Source organism: Gymnoscopelus microlampas (assembly GCF_963454915.1).
Source record: "Gymnoscopelus microlampas genome assembly, chromosome: 21".
In the NCBI taxonomy this organism is placed as follows: Eukaryota; Metazoa; Chordata; class Actinopteri; order Myctophiformes; family Myctophidae; genus Gymnoscopelus; species Gymnoscopelus microlampas.
This window is the reverse complement of record NC_139958.1, coordinates 4,928,867-4,948,943: the sequence shown is the minus strand read 5'-3', so window position 1 is coordinate 4,948,943 and position 20,077 is coordinate 4,928,867. Positions and strand designations below refer to the sequence as shown.

General features: G+C 40.4%; 1 protein-coding gene across 1 annotated transcript; it reads left to right on the top strand.

Moving 5' to 3' along the window:
- Positions 1–656: 656 nt before the first annotated feature.
- Positions 657–19,124, top strand: LOC311037363 (scavenger receptor cysteine-rich type 1 protein M130-like; the record flags this gene model as incomplete). Its single annotated transcript, XM_084046489.1, has 23 exons — positions 657–1,284; positions 2,456–2,557; positions 3,284–3,538; positions 3,788–3,993; positions 4,109–4,229; positions 4,754–4,861; positions 5,032–5,250; positions 5,655–5,864; positions 6,263–6,417; positions 7,615–7,777; positions 10,895–10,996; positions 11,807–12,067; positions 12,297–12,502; positions 12,635–12,827; positions 13,509–13,616; positions 13,827–14,045; positions 14,590–14,799; positions 15,198–15,352; positions 16,115–16,262; positions 17,075–17,392; positions 17,656–17,949; positions 18,297–18,614; positions 18,787–19,124. The coding sequence occupies 23 exons, from the start codon at positions 657–659 to the stop codon at positions 19,122–19,124; spliced, it is 5,037 nt and encodes a 1,678-aa protein (XP_083902615.1).
- Positions 19,125–20,077: the final 953 nt, after the last annotated feature.

The following is a 20,077-nucleotide window of genomic DNA, read 5'->3' as shown; positions in this document are numbered from 1 at the left end:
CTCAGATGATTGGAGCCTTTTACTTTAATAACAGGATGTTTAAGCTCAAATAAACGTTTCAATGTCAGATTACATCTGACAAGATGTAATCTGACATCAAAACGTTGTCATTTATTTTTGCACCTTCTTTATTCAGCCGATCTACAAGCTCACAACGTGTTGATGTAGATCGGCTATGTGAACTGCTAAATTTATTTTAAATGTTTTTCAAATTGGTAAAATATGTCTAAAAGGTTTAGGCATAAGGGGTAAGGCGGTGCACAAGATAGGGCCCTGGGTCCTGCTCTAACAACAGGCGTACAACAGGAGGGGTATTGTACAACCGGGTGGGACATGCATTCATTCACAACTTGTGTATATCTGTGATCTTTTAACTATCTGTAAGCCAGGCCGCTGCCTGAGACCGGGCTAATGCCGTGCTCAAGGACCCCTCGGCTGTGGAACTCCCTGCCTGGGGATCTCAGGCAGACAAACTCAGTGTCCTCTTTCAAACCTCTTCTAAAAACTCACTTCTATCGTTCAGCGTTTCCTTAATTTATGAACTGTTCATGCTATTTGTTATCTTTATTGTGGATTGATTTATTGTTATTGTAAAGCACTTGGGCTGTGTTCTCTCCGCTTTCTTGTTTATTTTGTACACGGATGACTGTCGCAGTATGCAAGACAACCGTTATATCATAAAATACGCGGATGACTCAGTCATTGTCAGCCTTCTCGACAATGACGAGGTCGGACATGGTCAGGTCACAGAGGACTTTTTGTCCTGCTGTAATGATGCGTTCCTCGAATTAAACATCTCAAAAACAAAAGAGCTCTGTATTGACTTCAGACGTGATCCCCCTCCCATCCAGAACACTGATATCTGTGGCCAGCCAGTGGAAATCGTGCCCAGTTACAAATATCTTGGCACGATTATTGACAGCAAACTGAGATTTGATGTAAACACTGACATGCTGTGTAAGAAGGGCCAGCAACGCCTTTTTTGTCTTAGGAAATTGGCCAGATTCAATATCGATAGAGAATTGATGAAACTGTTCTATAGTGCCTATGTACACTCTGTTATCTCATTCTCTATCACCTGTTGGTATGGTAACCTCGCCATTAAGGATAAAAATGCTCTGGGAAGAATAGTCAAAACCGCCTCCAAAATCACTGGCATCCAGCTGGAGAGCCTAGACCCCTTCTATAACAGACAGCTAATCAAGAAGGCCAGGTCCATCCAACAAGACAGAGCCCACCCACTCGAGCCATCATATAGGATGCTGCCTTCTGGCCGTCGTCTGGGTGCCCCCGGTGTCAAAAATAACAGATTCAAGTTTTCCTTTATTCCTGCCTCAATTCGAGCAATCAATGCTGCTAATAACAGGTAAAGGGTAATGTTTTTTGATATTGATAACGATGATGATAATGATGAAACAAGCACTTGTTGACCGGCACTTTATATTCTGAATGTAGCCTTTTGTTGTATCTCTTGAACTTTATCTCTTGCACTTTGATGATGATGAGATGATGATGAAACATGCACTTTACGACCGGCACTTTATATCTCGGAATATACCTGTTGTTTTATCTCTTGCACTTTATCTCGTGCATTATGCTATAGATGATGATGACGAAAACAAGCACTTTATGTCCGGCACTTTATTCTCTGAATAGAGCCCTTCGTTCTATCTCTTGCACTTTATCTTTATCTCTTGCACTTTGATGATGATGTTGACGAGGATGAAACAAGCACTTTATGCCCGGCACTTTATATCTCTGATGTATACCTCTGAACGTGGCCCTTTGTCTCAGATCTTGCACTAGTTGCGCCCAGACTTCTGTTTTATGCTATGGCGTTTGTTTGTTGTCCTGTATTCTGTGTATGTTTTAAACCACTACTCCGGCTGTAAAAATATTTGCCCTTTTGGGACACTAATAAAGACCTTGACCTTGACCTTGTTAACTCCCCCCCCCCAGTAGTTGCTCTGAGGGCCCCCTATGGGTCCTGGACCGTCTGTTGAAGACCCCTGGTCTAATGTTAATGTTGTTATTTACACTAGACACACTACACAGATAGATGCTCACATCTGATCTCTCTGTGTCTCTCTCTCTCTCTCGCGCGCGCTCTCGCTCTCTCTCTCTCTCTCTCTCTCTCTCTCTCCCCCCCCCCCCCCCCCCCCTCCACCCCCAGTGTCAGTGAGAGTCAGTCCTCCTGACAGATCTCAGTTCTTTAGCAGTGAGTCCATCTCACTGAGATGTGAGGAAGAAGGGAAGTCTGTGCCAGGGTGGTCTGTGAGAAGAAAGACCAGTAGTACGAGGTGGAAGGATGGAACCTGTGGCAATGACTGGGGACACATTAACGGTATGTAGGTATAGATAGATAAACGGATGGACGGACTGGCATTCAGACTGATTGATTGATTGATTTATTTCAAGTGAAATGCCTCTTTCTTTTCATTGTGATTGTGTGTAGGAGAGACCTGTTACAGGGGGCCGTATCCTGGGCACAGTGGTGTTTACTGGTGTGAGTCCCAGTCAGGACAACTCAGCCAGTCCATCAACATTACCATCTCTGGTACAATCAATATACTTACTGTATATAATCAATATATTAATGTGTAGACAGACATAATTCACATACTATCACTGAATGTTAACACAGATATTGATGTGTTTCCATTCAATAGATATGATGTCACATGTTGACTACAGTATGTCTATCAGTATAGTGTTGTTGTGTTAACCTTGTAGGTCAAGAGGTTACGTCTGTTCTCTTGATAAAGAATATTTTAAGTTTGAATAATAACTTAACACTTAATATAAAAGTCCTATTTCCAACTTATAGATCTTTGAGTATTACTGTTATATATCCTGATTCTTTGTTTCCAAACAAACAAAGAATTCTGGAGGGATGACAGGACAGTGGATCTGAGAATATGAATTTACTAAATGTGAAAAAAAGACGGCTCACCCCTAAAAGTGTACATTTAAGTGTTAAAAACTCTGTGTGTGTGTGTGTGGGGGGGGACAAATCCAATAGCTTATTACATAGACTGGAATTGTCTTTGTGGGGTCAGTCCAATGCTCCCTCATGCTTTATTTCCCTCAGTTTAATGTAAAACATGACAACTCTATGTGTCATCTAGGTTGTGGAGCCTCCAACAATCACATGTTCATAACTCACTGCTGTTGGTTCTATAGATGTTCATAACTCACTGCTGTTGGTTCTATAGATGTTCATAACTCACTGCTGTTGGTTCTATAGATGTTCATAACACACTGATGTTGGTTCTAGATGGAGAAGTGATCCTGGAGAGTCCTGTACTTCCTGTGATGCAGGGAAGTGATGTCCCACTCCTCTGCTTGTACAAAGACGATACAACATGGAAACCATCCTCTAACCTCCCAGCTGATTTCTATAAAGATGGATCCCTCATCAGGACTGAGTCTACAGGACAGATGACCATCCACAGTGTTAACAAGTCTGATGAAGGATTCTACAAGTGTAACATCTCTGGCCGCGGAGAGTCACCAGAGAGCTGGATGGAAGTGAGAGGTGAGATGAAACTAATGGTCTACAGTGGGTCAATATTTACAGCTGGGACTGAGTCTTTTGTAAATTCTTTATTTATTTGTCTTTCTTTCTTTCTTTCTTTCTTTCTTTCTTTCTTTCTTTCTTTCTTTCTTGTGCTTGCTGCTGCTGCAGCGAGCCCACAATTAAACATTTCCCATGTGTGGCTTTATCAGCTTTTGTTTTTGAAATAGTGTATATACTGTACATTTAACATGACATGTAACCATGCAGATATGAACAGGCTGATCCTTAAAGGTGGCTCCAACCCATGTGAGGGTTACATTGAAATCTATCATGACTATGAATGGGGCCTCGTTGGTCATGATAACTGGAACCAGAACAATGAAGATGTGGTGTGTAGGAGTATTGGCTGTGGACAGGCTGTGAATGGATCTTCATACATAATGAAACACAATATAACCAATATACCTGATAAGGTATGAATCAATAATGTAAACTGTACCAATATAATGAAACACAATATAACTAATATTCAATAATGTGAACTGTACCAATATAATGAAACACAATATAACTAATATTCCTGATAAGGTGTGGATCAATGGTGTGAACTGTAACGGGACAGAGGATCAGCTGTGGAACTGCCAGAACTTCAGTGATTGGGGGGTCAACGTCTCCACTCAGGACTCAGTTAAATGGATCACATGTTCAGGTAAGAACACACCTGACCTCAGTATTAATATCATCAGAGATTCAGGCAAATTCAATCCTTAAATCCTGATGAGAGATATTGCTTTGTGATTACAAATAATTATGTTTATCTAGAAATATATTAAAACATTTTGGAGATCAGATCCAGTTCATGAGGTTGCCCAGAAGCTTCTGATAAGAAATCATGAATATTCTCACAGAAATGACAGAATATTCTAATGCTTTTGTCTCATAAATATAAATGTTGTTTTTCTCCTTAGACTATTACCCTTCTTCCATTATGATTATTTACACCATTGTAGAAAAGTCATGAAAGTTTTTCCATTACAGTTCATTAAACATTCTTGAGGTTGGAACAACATATATTTTTTTGTTTAATGAAGCTGTGGTGAGTGATGGACATAACATCATTTCCAAGACATTGTTTTAAAAATTAGATTTGTCTTTCTTTCTTTTTTTCTTTCTTTCTTTCTTTCTTTCTTTCTTTCTTTCTTTCTTTCTTTCTTTCTTTCTTTCTACTTGTAGATAAGATTGAAATAAGTTTGGATGGTTTTAAATGTGCCGGAGCTGTCCAATTCGACACAACGTCAAATGAGGAAAATTCACAATACTATGTTTGTTCTGACAACTGGGGTAAGAGTTACACTATAATGTCATCATACATTCCTGTGTGATCATTTATGGACCTTTGGACTGTTATTCCTGGCTCTTATTATCATTATTATTATTAGTAGTAGTAGCGATAGTATTTCTCATATAATTCCAAATCAAATATATCATATTGTTTTTTCTCCGACTTAAAGGAAAGGAACAAGCTGACCTTGTGTGCAACAACCTCAAATGTGGAATCTCAAAAGATGTGTCTGACCCGACCAAAATGACCTCACCAGAGGGATTCACCTCCAAAGGCAAGAAGAGAATTCATTGTACAGGCACCAGAAATGAAGACCATCTGTGGCAGTGTGATCCTAAAGACCCTCTGCCTGCTACATGCTCTAAACCTGCTTTCATCACATGTTCAGGTACGTTTGTTTACTTCACTGTGGTTTACATCTGTGTTCTAATCTCCAACAGCTGTCAGTTACAAACCACACATACAGACATGCATTAATATGTGGAAAGAAGCAGCACTCTGTTTGAAAGATTGAACTCACACACTCTCACACACACACACACACACACACACACACACACACACACACACACACACACACACACACACACACACACACACACACACACACACTAATAATATTTATGCATGCGCACGTGTGCGCAAAATACAATGTATTTGTTTGCTGTTAAATGAATGTTCAAATGTTCAATGCCATAGTGTTGGTACATTTTCACATAAAGATGTATGTTAAAGTGTTGGTACATTTTCACATAAAGATGTATGTTGGTACATTTTCATGTCTGTCAACAGATCACCCCATGTTACGGCTACAAGACGGGGGCAATGTCTGTTCTGGAACCTTGGTGGTGGAGGACGGTGACATGTGGAATATTACCTGCAATGAAAACACCAAAATAACAGCTGATATGATGTGTAAACAACTGAGATGTGGAGTCAGTGTCACACACAACTTTACCTGTGACATGAGCCAATCAGTTCCATCCACACTGAACTGCTCAGGTAATATAAATATTCATACATCTCATAGTTTCAGCACAGCAGCTGGTTTGGAAAAAGGAGTCAACTCCTTTGTTAAGCTCTAAGTGTGTCCATGCTTTTTATCTTGCTTTACACACACAGTAGGAAAACATTATATAAAAGCCATGAGTTACATTTTTTATGGTAGTCTTGTTAAGTATGTTGTATCATTTTATTGGGGATACTTAATAGTGCACATTTAAGAAGTTTAGACTACATGCCTCTCTTTTGGTCAATCATTTCTGTGACTTCAAAGATGATACACAAAGAATAAACAGAGCATGTTTCTTTATGTCTTTAATTTTATGATTTCAATTAAATGCATTTCACTTATTTAATGTATTTTTTCCCCAATGTAAAATCCCTTAATGTTTTAACAGAAAAGATCAACATAACTCTCCTGGACGACCACATTCCCAGTGATTGTTATGGTGCAGTTTATATCAATAGTTCTATGGGTCTGCAGCCTGTGTGTGGTTCAGACTGGGACAGACATGATGGAGAAGTGGTTTGCAGAGAGTTGGGCTGTGGCAAGGTGAGCTCTCATTCTTTATGGTTAATATGAAATTAATCATGTATCTGTGGTACACACAGACCTATACGGGTCAATTTTACACTTTAAATACATTCAGCATTTTACATTGTACTGGCATTTCCAGTACATGTTTAGTGCTGTGGTTCTAAATACCATGTTATTACTACTGTATCTTTCTACTTATATCAGTTTTGCACAATCTCTGCACAAGTTCCCAATCAGTAGTCAGAAAATATCATAAGAAATGTCTTTATCAAAACGTCTAACTTTAACTTCCCTTGGGGAATCCGTGACAGCTGCTGAATGTTGGTATACATTACATTTTACATTACATTACAGTCATTTAGCAGACGCTTTTATCCAAAGCGACTTACAATAAGTGTATTCAACATAGGTAGGGAACGAAAACTACTAATCACCAGAAGTTTTAAGTACATTTCCTGCAAAAACAAGCAACCAAGAGTATACCTAGCGCTAAGGTAAGAGTGCAATATATCAGCTACCTACTTTCTTAAACAGATGAGACAAAAATGGCAAAATCAAATGAGCACGAGCTAAAACAAATAAGTGTATCGACTAAACAAGATCCAATAAAACAATACAAAAATAAAACAAGAGTTCGTACAACTAGTTAACAACAAGTAGGCCAGGCAAAGAGGAAGGATAGTGTTTCCTGAAGAGGTGGGTTTTCAGCCTGCGGCGAAAGATGGGCAGTGACTCTGCTGTCCTGACATCAGTGGGAAGTTCATTCCACCACTGTGGGGCCAGAACAGAAAAAAGTCGTGACCGTGTCGATCGACCAGAAGGACCGTTGAGTGGCGAGGGAGTCATACCCGCAACATTATATGTTTTTCATTAATCTGAATCTATTGCTAGCATTTGCTTTGCACCAAAACCAGTCCTTGGCAAAAAGGTGGCCATGCCCACTTTTCATGATGATTGTAACCCCACTTTTGTGAGAAAATACATTCCTATTGGAATGGAAACACATTGGAATGGAATCTGTCAAATCTGACGCACGCACGCACGCACGCACGCACATACACACACACACACACACACACACACACACACACACACACACACACACACACACACACACACACACACACACACACACACACACACACACACACACACACACTATCCCTCCGACAGTTGCATTTTATTCAGAATACATTGAATGTGTTCTTGCAGGTGATTTACACCAGCACCACAAGAACTGGTCATCATGGAATACTGGACAATGTCAACTGTAATGGCACTGAGACGTCACTGTGGCACTGCAAGGCCAAGTACAATGACTCTGTCCCATGCACTTCCACTGCTCATGTCACCTGTGAAAGGTGCCACACTGTGGGTAAGAACAGGTGCAACTTTAACAACAACTACAACGTCGCCTTCCTGAAATTATGGCCTATGTCATATTTTGAGGAAAGTTATATGCTTGCCTAAATCAGCTCCTGATGACACTGGCTCAGGGGTAGAGTGGCCGGGTAGAGTGTACTGGAAAACCGCATGCTTCCCAGTTTGATCCCGGGCTGGGGGGCTCCCCTAGAGTTAGTGTCGAAGTGTCCTTGAGCAAGACGCTGAACCCCTAATTGCTCCCGATGAGCAGGTTGGTGCCTTGCATGGTTTCCTCCGCCATCGGTGTATGAATGTGTGTGTGAATGGGTTAATGGCACAATCATTGTAAAGCGCTTTGGATTAAAGCGCTATATAAATGCACCATTTACCATTACCATTACACTTTACTGGTAAATGAGGAATGCATTCCCATCCACGAGTCTGATGAAGAGCGTGTAGCTCCAAACCTCACAGAATTTCTTTGGGTGCAATGAAGCACTTTATCATAGGAGCCCTACTACACTACAGTGTGTGTGAGAGCGTTTCATTATTATTTCTATAATAATGTTTCCATTTTCTTGGGGAATGAATTCCAAACATTGTTACTGACTTGCATCGTTCCCAAGTACGGCCCGGTGCCCGTTTATAACTGTGGTAACGGGTAGCACACTGGGGGCTCTATCTTGCCCACCGCCTTAACCCTTATGCCAATTTTCTTCTGTTTTTTTGCTATTTTGAAAAACATTTTAAAATTGTTGAAATAGCCGATCTACAATATTAAAGGGATATTCCTCAAGGCAAAATCAGGCTGATCCGGTGCGTCTCAGAGGCGGACACATATGACTGAATAAAGAAGACACTGGAGAAACTCAGATGATTGGAGCCTTTTACTTTAATAACAGGATGTTTAAGCTCAAATAAACGTTTCAATGTTAGATTACATCTGACAAGATGTAATCTGACATCAAAACGTTGTCATTTATTTTTGCACCTTCTTTATTCAGCCGATCTACAAGCTCACAACGTGTTGATGTAGATCGGCTATGTGAACTGCTAAATTTATTGTCTCCGCCAGGCCGAAAGGCATGGCGAGAGAGTATGTTTTCCACCCCGTCCGTCCGTCCGTGTGTGTGTCCGTGTGTGTGTCCGTCTGTGACCAGCTAATCGCCGGCACCATTGTCTTGATCGTAGCGAAACTGTGCACACACACTCCCTGGATGCCAATTCAGAACCTTTGCCCCAAATTTTTCTCATGGGCCTTTCATAGCGCCACCAGGAGGCCGATTTGTGCAAAACATATTTTTTGACAGCACTCCTACAGATTTTGTCCAAAAATCACGCAAATCGGTATACAGTATCTCTGTAGTCATTCAACGAAACGGGTCTTTCAGATTTCTCATATTCCATCCTGATTGGCTAAAAATGTCTTCCAAAGTTTGCAGGAGTGCTCCGTTTTGAACAAAATGCCTCAAATCATGAACACAGCATGCAATATCCGTGAAATTTTGCACAGACATTCCCATTAGGCCGAGGAAGAACTACCATTTGAAAATTTTCAAATCAGCCTCATGGTGGCGCTATAACAGGCCGGTTCGTGTTTTTACCTATAATTGCACCGATCTGTGTAAAACTTTGTATGCACACTCCCTAGAGGTCAAGGAAAAACATTTGCCCTGCATTTTTCACATCTTCCTTTTATAGCGCCACCAGCAGGCCGACTTATGTAAAACACATTATTTTATACTACTCCTTCCAATGTTATCCAAATTTCACGCAAATCGGTACACATTATCTCTATAGTCATGTAATCAAGACGGATGTGTTTGATTTTTCATATGCCATACTGATTGGCTAAGATTAACATCTAAAGTTTGCATTATTGGCTTGTTTTGAACGAAATTCCGCAAATCATGAACGCACCGTCCAATTGCGCTCAAACTTTGCACGCACATTCACACTATGTTGAGGAACAAATGCCACCCTTTTAACATTGGCCTGTTATAGCGGCACCAACAGGTCTAATTTAGCAAAACATGTTTTTAACAAAATGCCTCAAATCATGAATGCAGTCAGTGTCCGATCGTCGTGCAAGGCCTAAGAAGAAATGGCTAAATGTTTTTCAAATTGGTAAAATATGTCTAAAAGGTTTAGGCATAAGGGGTAAGGCGGTGCACAAGATAGGGCCCTGGGTCCTGCTCTAACAACAGGCGTACAACAGGAGGGGTATTGTACAACCGGGTGGGACATGCATTCATTCACAACTTGTGTATATCTGTGATCTTTTAACTATCTGTAAGCCAGGCCGCTGCCTGAGACCGGGCTAATGCCGTGCTCAAGGACCCCTCGGCTGTGGAACTCCCTGCCTGGGGATCTCAGGCAGACAAACTCAGTGTCCTCGTTCAAAGCTCTTCTAAAAACTCACTTCTATCGTTCAGCGTTTCCTTAATTTATGAACTGTTCATGCTATTTGTTATCTTTATTGTGGATTGATTTATTGTTATTGTAAAGCACTTGTTAACTTGTTCTCCTTGCTAGGGTTCAAGTGGTTAATGTAACCAAAAAGATCATATCACAATATGTTTGCCCCCCCCAGTAGTTGCTCTGAGGGCCCCCTATGGGTCCTGGACCGTCTGTTGAAGACCCCTGGTATAATGTTGATGTTGTTATTTACACTAGACACACTACACAGATAGATGCTCACATCTGATATCTCTCTGTCTCTGTCTCTCTGTCTCTGTCTCTGTCTCTGTCTCTGTCTGTGTCTCTCTCTCTCTCTCTCTCTCTCTCTCTCTCTCTCTCTCTCTCTCTTCCCCCCCCCCCCCCCCCCCCCCCCCCCTCCACCCCCAGTGTCAGTGAGAGTCAGTCCTCCTGACAGATCTCAGTTCTTTAGCAGTGAGTCCATCTCACTGAGATGTGAGGAAGAAGGGAAGTCTGTGCCAGGGTGGTCTGTGAGAAGAAAGACCAGTGAGGGGATGGAGGAGGGAACCTGTGGCAATGGCTGGGGACACATTGACGGTATGTAGGTATAGATAGATAAACGGATGGACGGACTGGCATTCAGACTGATTGATTGATTGATTGATTGATTTCAAGTGAAATGCCTCTTTCTTTTCATTGTGATTGTGTGTAGGAGAGACCTGTTACAGGGGGCCGTATCCTGGGCACAGTGGTGTTTACTGGTGTGAGTCCCAGTCAGGACAACTCAGCCAGTCCATCAACATTACCATCTCTGGTACAATCAATATAGTTACTGTATATAATCAATATATTAATGTGTAGACAGACATAATTCACACACTATCACTGAATGTTAACACAGATATTGATGTGTTTCCATTCAATAGATATGATGTCACATGTTGACTACAGTATGTCTATCAGTATAGTGTTGTTGTGTTAACCTTGTAGGTCAAGAGGTTACGTCTGTTCTCTTGATAAAGAATATTTTAAGTTTGAATAATAACTTAACACTTAACATAAAAGTCCTAGAGCCACAGTCCTATTTCCAACTTATAGATCTTTGAGTATTACTGTTATATATCCAGATTCTTTGTTTCCAAACAATCATCCCTGATGTCATGATGATGTAATTCTGGAGGGATGATAGGACAGTGGATCTGAGAATATGAATTTACTAAATGTGAAAAATATTCTGACAACAAAACAACAATATATTGAATTATAGATTTACTTCCTTGTTCTACTGGCAACGTGGTCCAGTGGTTTGTGAGAGTAGCAGACAGACACACTTCTAGACGGCTCACCCCTAAAAGTGTACATTTAAGTGTTAAAATGTGTGTGTGTGTGTGTGTGTGTGTGTGTGTGTGTGTGTACAAATCCAATAGCTTATTACATAGACTGGAATTGTCTTTGTGGGATCAGTCCAATGCTCCCTCATGCTTTATTTCCCTCAGTTTAGTGTAAAACGTGACAACTGTATGTGTCATCTAGGTTGTGGAGCCTGAGCCTCCAACAATCACATGTTCATAACTCACTGCTGTTGGTTCTATAGATGTTCATAACTCACTGCTGTTGGTTCTAGATGGAGATGTGATCCTGGAGAGGCCTGTACTTCCTGTGATGCAGGGAAGTGATGTCACACTCCGCTGCTTGTACAGAGTCAGGACAACATGGAAACCATCCTCTAACCTCCCAGCTGATTTCTATAAAGATGGATCCCTCATCAGGACTGAGTCTACAGGACAGATGACAATCCACAGTGTTAACAAGTCTGATGAAGGATTCTACAAGTGTAACATCTCTGGCCGTGGAGAGTCACCAGAGAGCTGGATGGAAGTGAGAGGTGAGATGAAACTAATGGTCTACAGTGGGTCAATATTTACAGCTGGGACTGAGGCTTTTGTAAATTCTTTATTTATTTGTCTTTCTTTCTTTCTTTCTTTCTTGTGCTTGCTGCTGATTCAGCGAGCCCACAATTAAACATTTCCCATGTGTGGCTTTATCAGCTTTTGTTTGTTTGTTTTTGAAATAGTGTATATACTGTACATTTAACATGACATGTAACCATGCAGATATGAACAGGCTGATCCTTAAAGGTGGCTCCAACCCATGTGAGGGTTACATTGAAATCTATCATGACTATGAATGGGGCCTCGTTGGTCATGATAACTGGAACCAGAACAATGAAGATGTGGTGTGTAGGAGTATTGGCTGTGGACAGGCTGTGAATGGATCTTCATACATAATGAAACACAATATAACCAATATACCTGATAAGGTATGAATCAATAATGTAAACTGTACCTATATAATGAAACATAATATAACTAATATACCTGATAAGGTATGGATCAATAATGTAAACTGTACCAATATAATGAAACACAATATAACTAATATTCCTGATAAGGTTTGGATCAATGGTGTGAACTGTAACGGGACCGAGGATCAGCTGTGGAACTGCCAGAACTTCAGTGATTGGGGGGTCAACGTCTCCAACCAGAACTTCAGTGATTGGGGGGTCAACGCCTCCAACCAGAACTTCAGTGATTGGGGGGTCAACGTCTCCACGCAGGACTCAGTTAAATGGATCACATGTTCAGGTAAGAACACACCTCAGTATTAATATCATCACTTTTTTAAATGGTTTTGTTACATTCACACACACACAAGCGCACACGCACGCGCACACACACACACACACACACACACACACACACACACACACACACACACACACACACACACACACACACACACACACACACACACACACACAGACACAGACACAGACACAGACACACACACACACAAAGGCAGTTTCAGAGATTCAGGCAAATTCAATCCTTAAATCCTGATGAGGGATATTGCTTTGTGATTACAAATAATTATGTTTATCTAGAAATATATCAAAACATTTAGGAGATGATCAGATCCAGTTCATGAGGTTGCCCAGAAGCTTCTGATAATAAATCATGAATATTCTCACAGAAATGACAGAATATTCTAATGCTTTTGTCTATAAAAAAATGTTGTTTTTCTCCTCAGACTATTACCCTTCTTCCATTATGATTATTTACACCATTGTAGAAAAGTCCTTTTCCATTACAGTTCATTAAACATTCTTGAGGTTGGAACAACATATTTTTTTGTTTAATGAAGCTTTGGTGAGTGATGGACATAACATAATTTCCAACACATTGTTTTGAAAATTAGATTTGTCTGTCTTTCTTTCTTTCTTTCTTTCTTTCTTTCTTTCTTTCTTTCTTTCTTTCTACTTGTAGATAAGATTGAAATAAGTTTGGATGGTTTTAAATGTGCCGGAGCTGTCCAATTCAACACAACGTCAAATGAGGAAAATTCACAATACTATGTTTGTTCTGACAACTGGGGTAAGAAGTTACACTATAGTGTCATCATAAATTCCTGTGTGATCATTTATGGACCTTTGGACTGTTATTCCGGGCTCTTATTATTATTATTATTATTATTATTAGTAGTAGTAGTAGTAGTAGTAGTAGTAGTAGTAGTAGTAGTAGCGATAGTATTTCTCATATAATTCCAAATCAAATATATCATATTGTTTTTTCTCCGACTTAAAGGAAAGGAACAAGCTGACCTTGTGTGCAACAACCTCAAATGTGGAATCTCAAGAGATGTGCCTGACCCGACCAAAATGACCTCACCAGAGGGATTCACCTCCAAAGGCAAGAAGAGAATTCATTGTACAGGCACCAGAAATGAAGACCATCTGTGGCAGTGTGATCCTAAAGACCCTCTGACTGCTACATGCTCTAAACCTGCTTTCATCACATGTTCAGGTACGTTTGTTTACTTCACTGTGGTTTACATCTGTGTTCTAATCTCCAACAGCTTTCAGTTACAAACCACACATACAGACATGCATTAATATGTGGAAAGAAGCAGCACACTGTTTGAAAGATTGAACTCACACACACACACACACACACACACACACACACACACACACACACACACACACACACACACACACACACACACACACACACACACACTAATATTATTTATGCATGCGCACTTTTGCGCAAAATAAAATGTATTTGTTTGCTGTTTAATGAATGTTCAAATGTTCAATGCCATAGTGTTGGTTGGTACATTTTCACATAAAGATGTATGTTAAAGTGTTGGTACATTTTCACATAAAGATGTATGTTAAAGTGTTGGTACATTTTCACATAAAGATGTATGTTAAAGTGTTGGTACATTTTCACATAAAGATGTATGTTAAAGTGTTGGTACATTTTCACATAAAGATGTATGTTAAAGTGTTGGTACATTGTCACATAAAGATGTATGTTGGTACATTTTCATGTCTGTCAACAGATCACCCCATGTTACGGCTACAAGACGGGGACAATGTCTGTTCTGGAACCTTGGTGGTGGAGGACGGTGACATGTGGAATATTACCTGCAATGAAAACACCAAAATAACAGCTGATATGATGTGTAAACAACTGAGATGTGGAGTCAGTGTCACACACAACTTTACCTGTGACATGAGCCAATCAGTTCCATCCACACTGAACTGCTCAGGTAATATTAATATTCATACATCTCATAGTTTCAGCACAGCAGCTGGTTTGGAAAAAGGAGTCAACTCCTTTGTTAAGCTCTAAGTGTGTCCATGCTTTTTATCTTGCTTTACACACACAGTAGGAAAACATTATATAAAAGCCATGAGTTACATTTTTTATGGTATTCTTGTTAAGTATGTTGTATCATTTTATTGGGGATACTTAATAGTGCACATTTAAGCAGTTTAGACTACATGCCTCTCTTTTGGTCAATCATTTCTGTGACTTCAAAGATGATACATAAAGAATAAACGGAGCATGTTTCTTTATGTCTTTAATTTTATGATTTCAATTAAATGCATTTCACTTATTTAATGTATTTTTTCCCCAATGTAAAATCCCTTAATGTTTTAACAGAAAAGATCAACATAACTCTCCTGGACGACCACAGTCCCAGTGATTGTTATGGTGCCGTTTATATCAATAGTTCTATGGGTCTGCAGCCTGTGTGTGGTTCAGACTGGGACAGACATGATGGAGAAGTGGTTTGCAGAGAGTTGGGCTGTGGCAAGGTGAGATCTCATTCTTTATGGTTAATATGAAATGAATCACTTATCTGTGGTACACACACAGACCTATACAGGTCAATGTTTACACTTTAAATATACATTCAGCATTTAACAGTGTCCTGGCATTTCCAGTACATTTTTAGTGCTGTGGTTCTTAATACCATGTTATTACTACTGTATCTTTCTACTTACATCAGTTTTACACAATCTATGCACAAGTTCCCCATCCACATCAGTAGTCAGAAAATATCATAAGAAAAATGGCCAAACTTGGCAACAAATTTCACCAAGAAATGTCTATCAAAACGTCTAACTTTAACTTCCCTTGGGGAATCCGTGACAGCTGCTGTACCTGCAACCGTTGGTGTACCCGCAACATTATATGGGAAACGATATGAACATTTAAATTCTGCTTTAAGTAGCTTGTGAGTGTTTTTCATGAATCTGAATCTATTGCTAGCATTTGCTTTGCACCAAAACCACTCCTTGGCAGAAAAGTGGCCATGCCCACTTTTTGTGATAAAATACATTCCTATTGGAATGGATACAAATTGGGATGGAATCTGTCAAATCTGAGACACACACACACACACACACACACACACACACACACACACACACACACACACACACACACACACACACACACACACACACACACACACACACACACACACACACACACACACACACACACTCACACACTATCCCCCCTACAGATAATTTCACTTATTTATTCAGAATACATTGAATGTGTTCTTGCAGGTGATTTACACCAGCACCACCAGAACTGGACATCATGGAATACTGGACAATGTCAACTGTAATGGCACTGAGACGTCACTGTGGCACTGCAAGGCCAAGTACAATGACTCTGTCCCATGCACTTCCACTGCTCATGTCACCTGTGAAAGTAAGAGCATGATGATGCATTATTGTAGCATGGACAGGTGTTGGAGGATGTTTTTTTGCAATTTAAAGTAACTTTCATCATTACTATGAATGCTTCTGAAGGGGTCATGGTAGCAGCAGCATAATTAAATTCAGACTAACAAATGATGTATCAACAATGATAAAAATATGAATGGAGAAACATTAAGTTCATTCTGTAGTCTTGAGAATATAACAAGCCAGTTTGTCTATTGTGACAGAGCTATTGCAACATAATACAAGAACAATAAATGTGAATAAAATATAACATGTATAAGTATAATCAATAGCCTGTGATTTATATTCTCAAAGAAGCACAGTATTAAGCATTAAGGACAGATAGAGGCCAACATGACAACAGCAAGGTTAACAAATCAAAAAATGTTCAAACGTGATGTTTACAGCAGTGGTTGTCAAACTATGGGTCGCGACCCAAAGTGGGGTCACGGGAAGGTGTCGTTGGGGTCGTGCATTGGCGACTGTTTTCTCTTTTTTTTAAATAAAGAAACGGGGGGGGGGTCGCGGCAGTGTTTTGGGGTTGCGCTACAATATTGTTTATTCATTTCATTGATAAGATAGGCCTACAAATCTGCAGGAATCATTACAACTATTTCCAAAAACTTTAATGTATGTGATTTAAAAAACGGTGCATGTGTGTGATCATATCTCACGTTATTGACTATTCTTATAGCTTTTTTCTGCATTATGCTTATTGGCTGAAGGTTGCTTCTGTAGGTGTTACCCCACACGTCCACACAAGTTATTCTGTGATAACCCCCCCTACCTGCTTTTCAGACCACAAGGTGGTGTTCATGAAGAATGGAACATCCTGTTCTGGTCAGGTGGCAGTAGAGCATGCTGGGAAGGACTACTGGCTCTCAGGGACCAATGAGACGTGGAACCACACTGCTGATGTGGTCTGTGGACAGATGCATTGTGGGAATGCTACTAATGTCACCCTGTTCCCTCATGTTCCTTCTGGAGAACCTGGAATGGAGAATGATGTTTGGAGTGAGTCCTATAACTGCTCCTCCACAGAGACATCAGTCTTCCACTGTCCAAAGGACAACACAACATCATCCAATCAGAGCCTCGCTTTAGTGGAATGTTCAGGTAATGTGTTTACAGCTTTTTAAATGTTGCTGTATTTGTACCATTGTAAAAAACAAATAATCTATGTTCATAAAACAAAGGTTTCTCCGGCTTTAAGTGATGTGAGCTCTTACTGTAGCGCTTCCATCATATTAAGATGACATTTAGGTTTTTGTATTTATGATTGTAGGCCTGACTCTATTGCTCCTCATAGTTTGGTAACACCTCACACCTGCATGGTATCCTCACTATTTTTCATTTGATTGTAACATGTATTTCAACAGGTAATATAACAGCAACGCTGTCAGATCAGTGTTTGGGGACAGTTCAGGTGTGCACCCATGCAGGCTGTGGGGGGGTGTGTGCACACACCTGGACTGAAGCTAATTCTGAAATGCTATGTAAAGACCTGGGCTGTGGACCTGCCTTCTCTGAGATCCACCAGAACATCAAGGGGGATGTGACCATCCTGGCAATGTACCCGACCAATCACACCACCAACCTGACTGAGAGCATCATCGTGAAAAAAGACCCAGAGACCAACTGTGATGACAAACCGGCCTTCGTTGTTTGCTTGGGTAAAATACCTACGCTAAAATTAGAATACAAATCGTTTTTTAGATTGTTAAAGGCAAGGAAATGCAATTTGTATTGCATTTCCACGACAAGGCAATTCAAAGTGCTTTTCATAAAAAGAGAAATGTCTTCAGCTTAGTTTTATAAGCTATATGGTTAGACTTTACACCATGTATTTCTGTCAATTTATACCTCATCTTCATTATTGGATTTTGTTATGGTCAAAACATTGTCTATAATAATGTTATTTCGGTGGTATATGGCTATAGTTGTGATATTATGTTATCTCTGTACTGTACATGCATAGAAAACCTGTTTCACATGAGTTTTTTATACTGTTTCCATGCAGCCAGTGTCGAGGCTGATTTCAAGGATTCCAGAGATCATTGTTCTGGAAATGTGAAGATACGCTATGGAGGCCAACGACACCCTGTCTGTAAAGAAACCCTGAATGACACCAATGTCCAAAATACCATCTGCAGAGAGCTGCAATGTGGAGAGACCGGCGAGCCTGTTGAATTCTTTGGACCTTTACCACAAAGTACACAAAGTACACCTGAAGTCGTGTCAGGACTGAGCTGTCCTGCAAACAGCCACAAGGTGGCAGACTGTAACATTACTTTACAGGACAGAGGACATTGTTCTCTTGGTGGCCTCCAGTGTTCTGGTACGTTTTAAGTGCTTTCATCTGATTCCACATGACTTAGTTTTGATTGATTGATAACAGTCTATTTGTGAACATGGACTGTGGTAGGATATGAATTTACAACAACAAGCTCTTGAACTGATAAATATTTATTGGTTTTCATCAACTATGCTGTGTCTCTGTTACTTCTCAGACTGGCAGAAGATCAGATTACAACATCCAAAACAGCATGGAAGACACTTTGAGGGACATGTGTTTGTTTACAGTCAGAATGGTTCCAGGATGGTTTCTAGCCATGGCTGGACAGACACAGAGGGTGACAAACTGTGTCGTCATCTGGACCGTGGTGGTTATATAAACCATACCGCATCAAATAGTTCTTCTGATCTGTGGGAGAAGAGCTTCAACTGTAGTGATGTGAAGAACCTGAAGACCATCTGGGACTGTGAACGTGAAAATACAACCTTCGGGAACCAAGCGGTCTACCTCCAATGCCAGAGTAATAACTCATTATTATTACTACATCTCTAATGCTAGAGTAATGAATTACTGTTATTTTTAATATATCTCCAATGCCCAGAGTAATAGCTATTATTACTACATCTCCAATGCTATAGAGTAATGAATAACTGTTATTGTCTCCGCCAGGCCGAAAGGCATGGCGAGAGAGTATGTTTTACCCCGTGTCCGTCCGTCCGGCAAAATGCCTCAAATCATGAACGCCGCTTGCGATTTCTGTGAGATATCATACGCACATTCCCACTAGGCCGAAGAAAGAAATGCCACTTGAACATTTTCAAATCAGCCTCATGGTGGCGCTATAAAAGGCCGATTTGTGTTTTTAACTATAACTGCACCGATCTGCGTGAAACTTTGCACGCACACTCCCTAGAGGCCAAGGAAAAACAACTGCCCTGCATTTTTCACGTTTGCCCTAAGTTGCCGACTTATATAAAACATTTTTTTTATATTAATCCTTCAGAATGTATCCAAATTTCACACAAATCGGTACACATGATCTCTATAGTCATGTGTTCAAGATGGATCTTTTTAATTTTTCATATTCCTTCCTGATTTGTTAACATTGACATCTAAAGTTTGCAGGAGTGGCCCGTTTAGAACAAAATGCCACAAATCATGAATGCAGCGTCCGATTGCGTTGACACTTTGCACGCACATTCGTACTACGTTGAAGAACAAATGCCACCCTTTTAACACATCGAGTGCCATAAACGGTCCGGACCGTTTTTGACCCAATTCTATTTTTATACGAGGGGCCCACGTGGGGCGCTAAAACGAAACTTTGGGATCACCCAAGGAGTTTCTGAGAAGGAGAGGCTGGATGTGGCTCCATGTCAAAAATCCTTCCGGTCGGCGTTTCCAATGTTATCTCCTTGACTAAAGCCTTAATATCTCCATTTCTTTTTAACGTGGTGGAAGCAAGCCGTTTTCGATCGGCGATCACGCTGCAATGGAGGATCGCG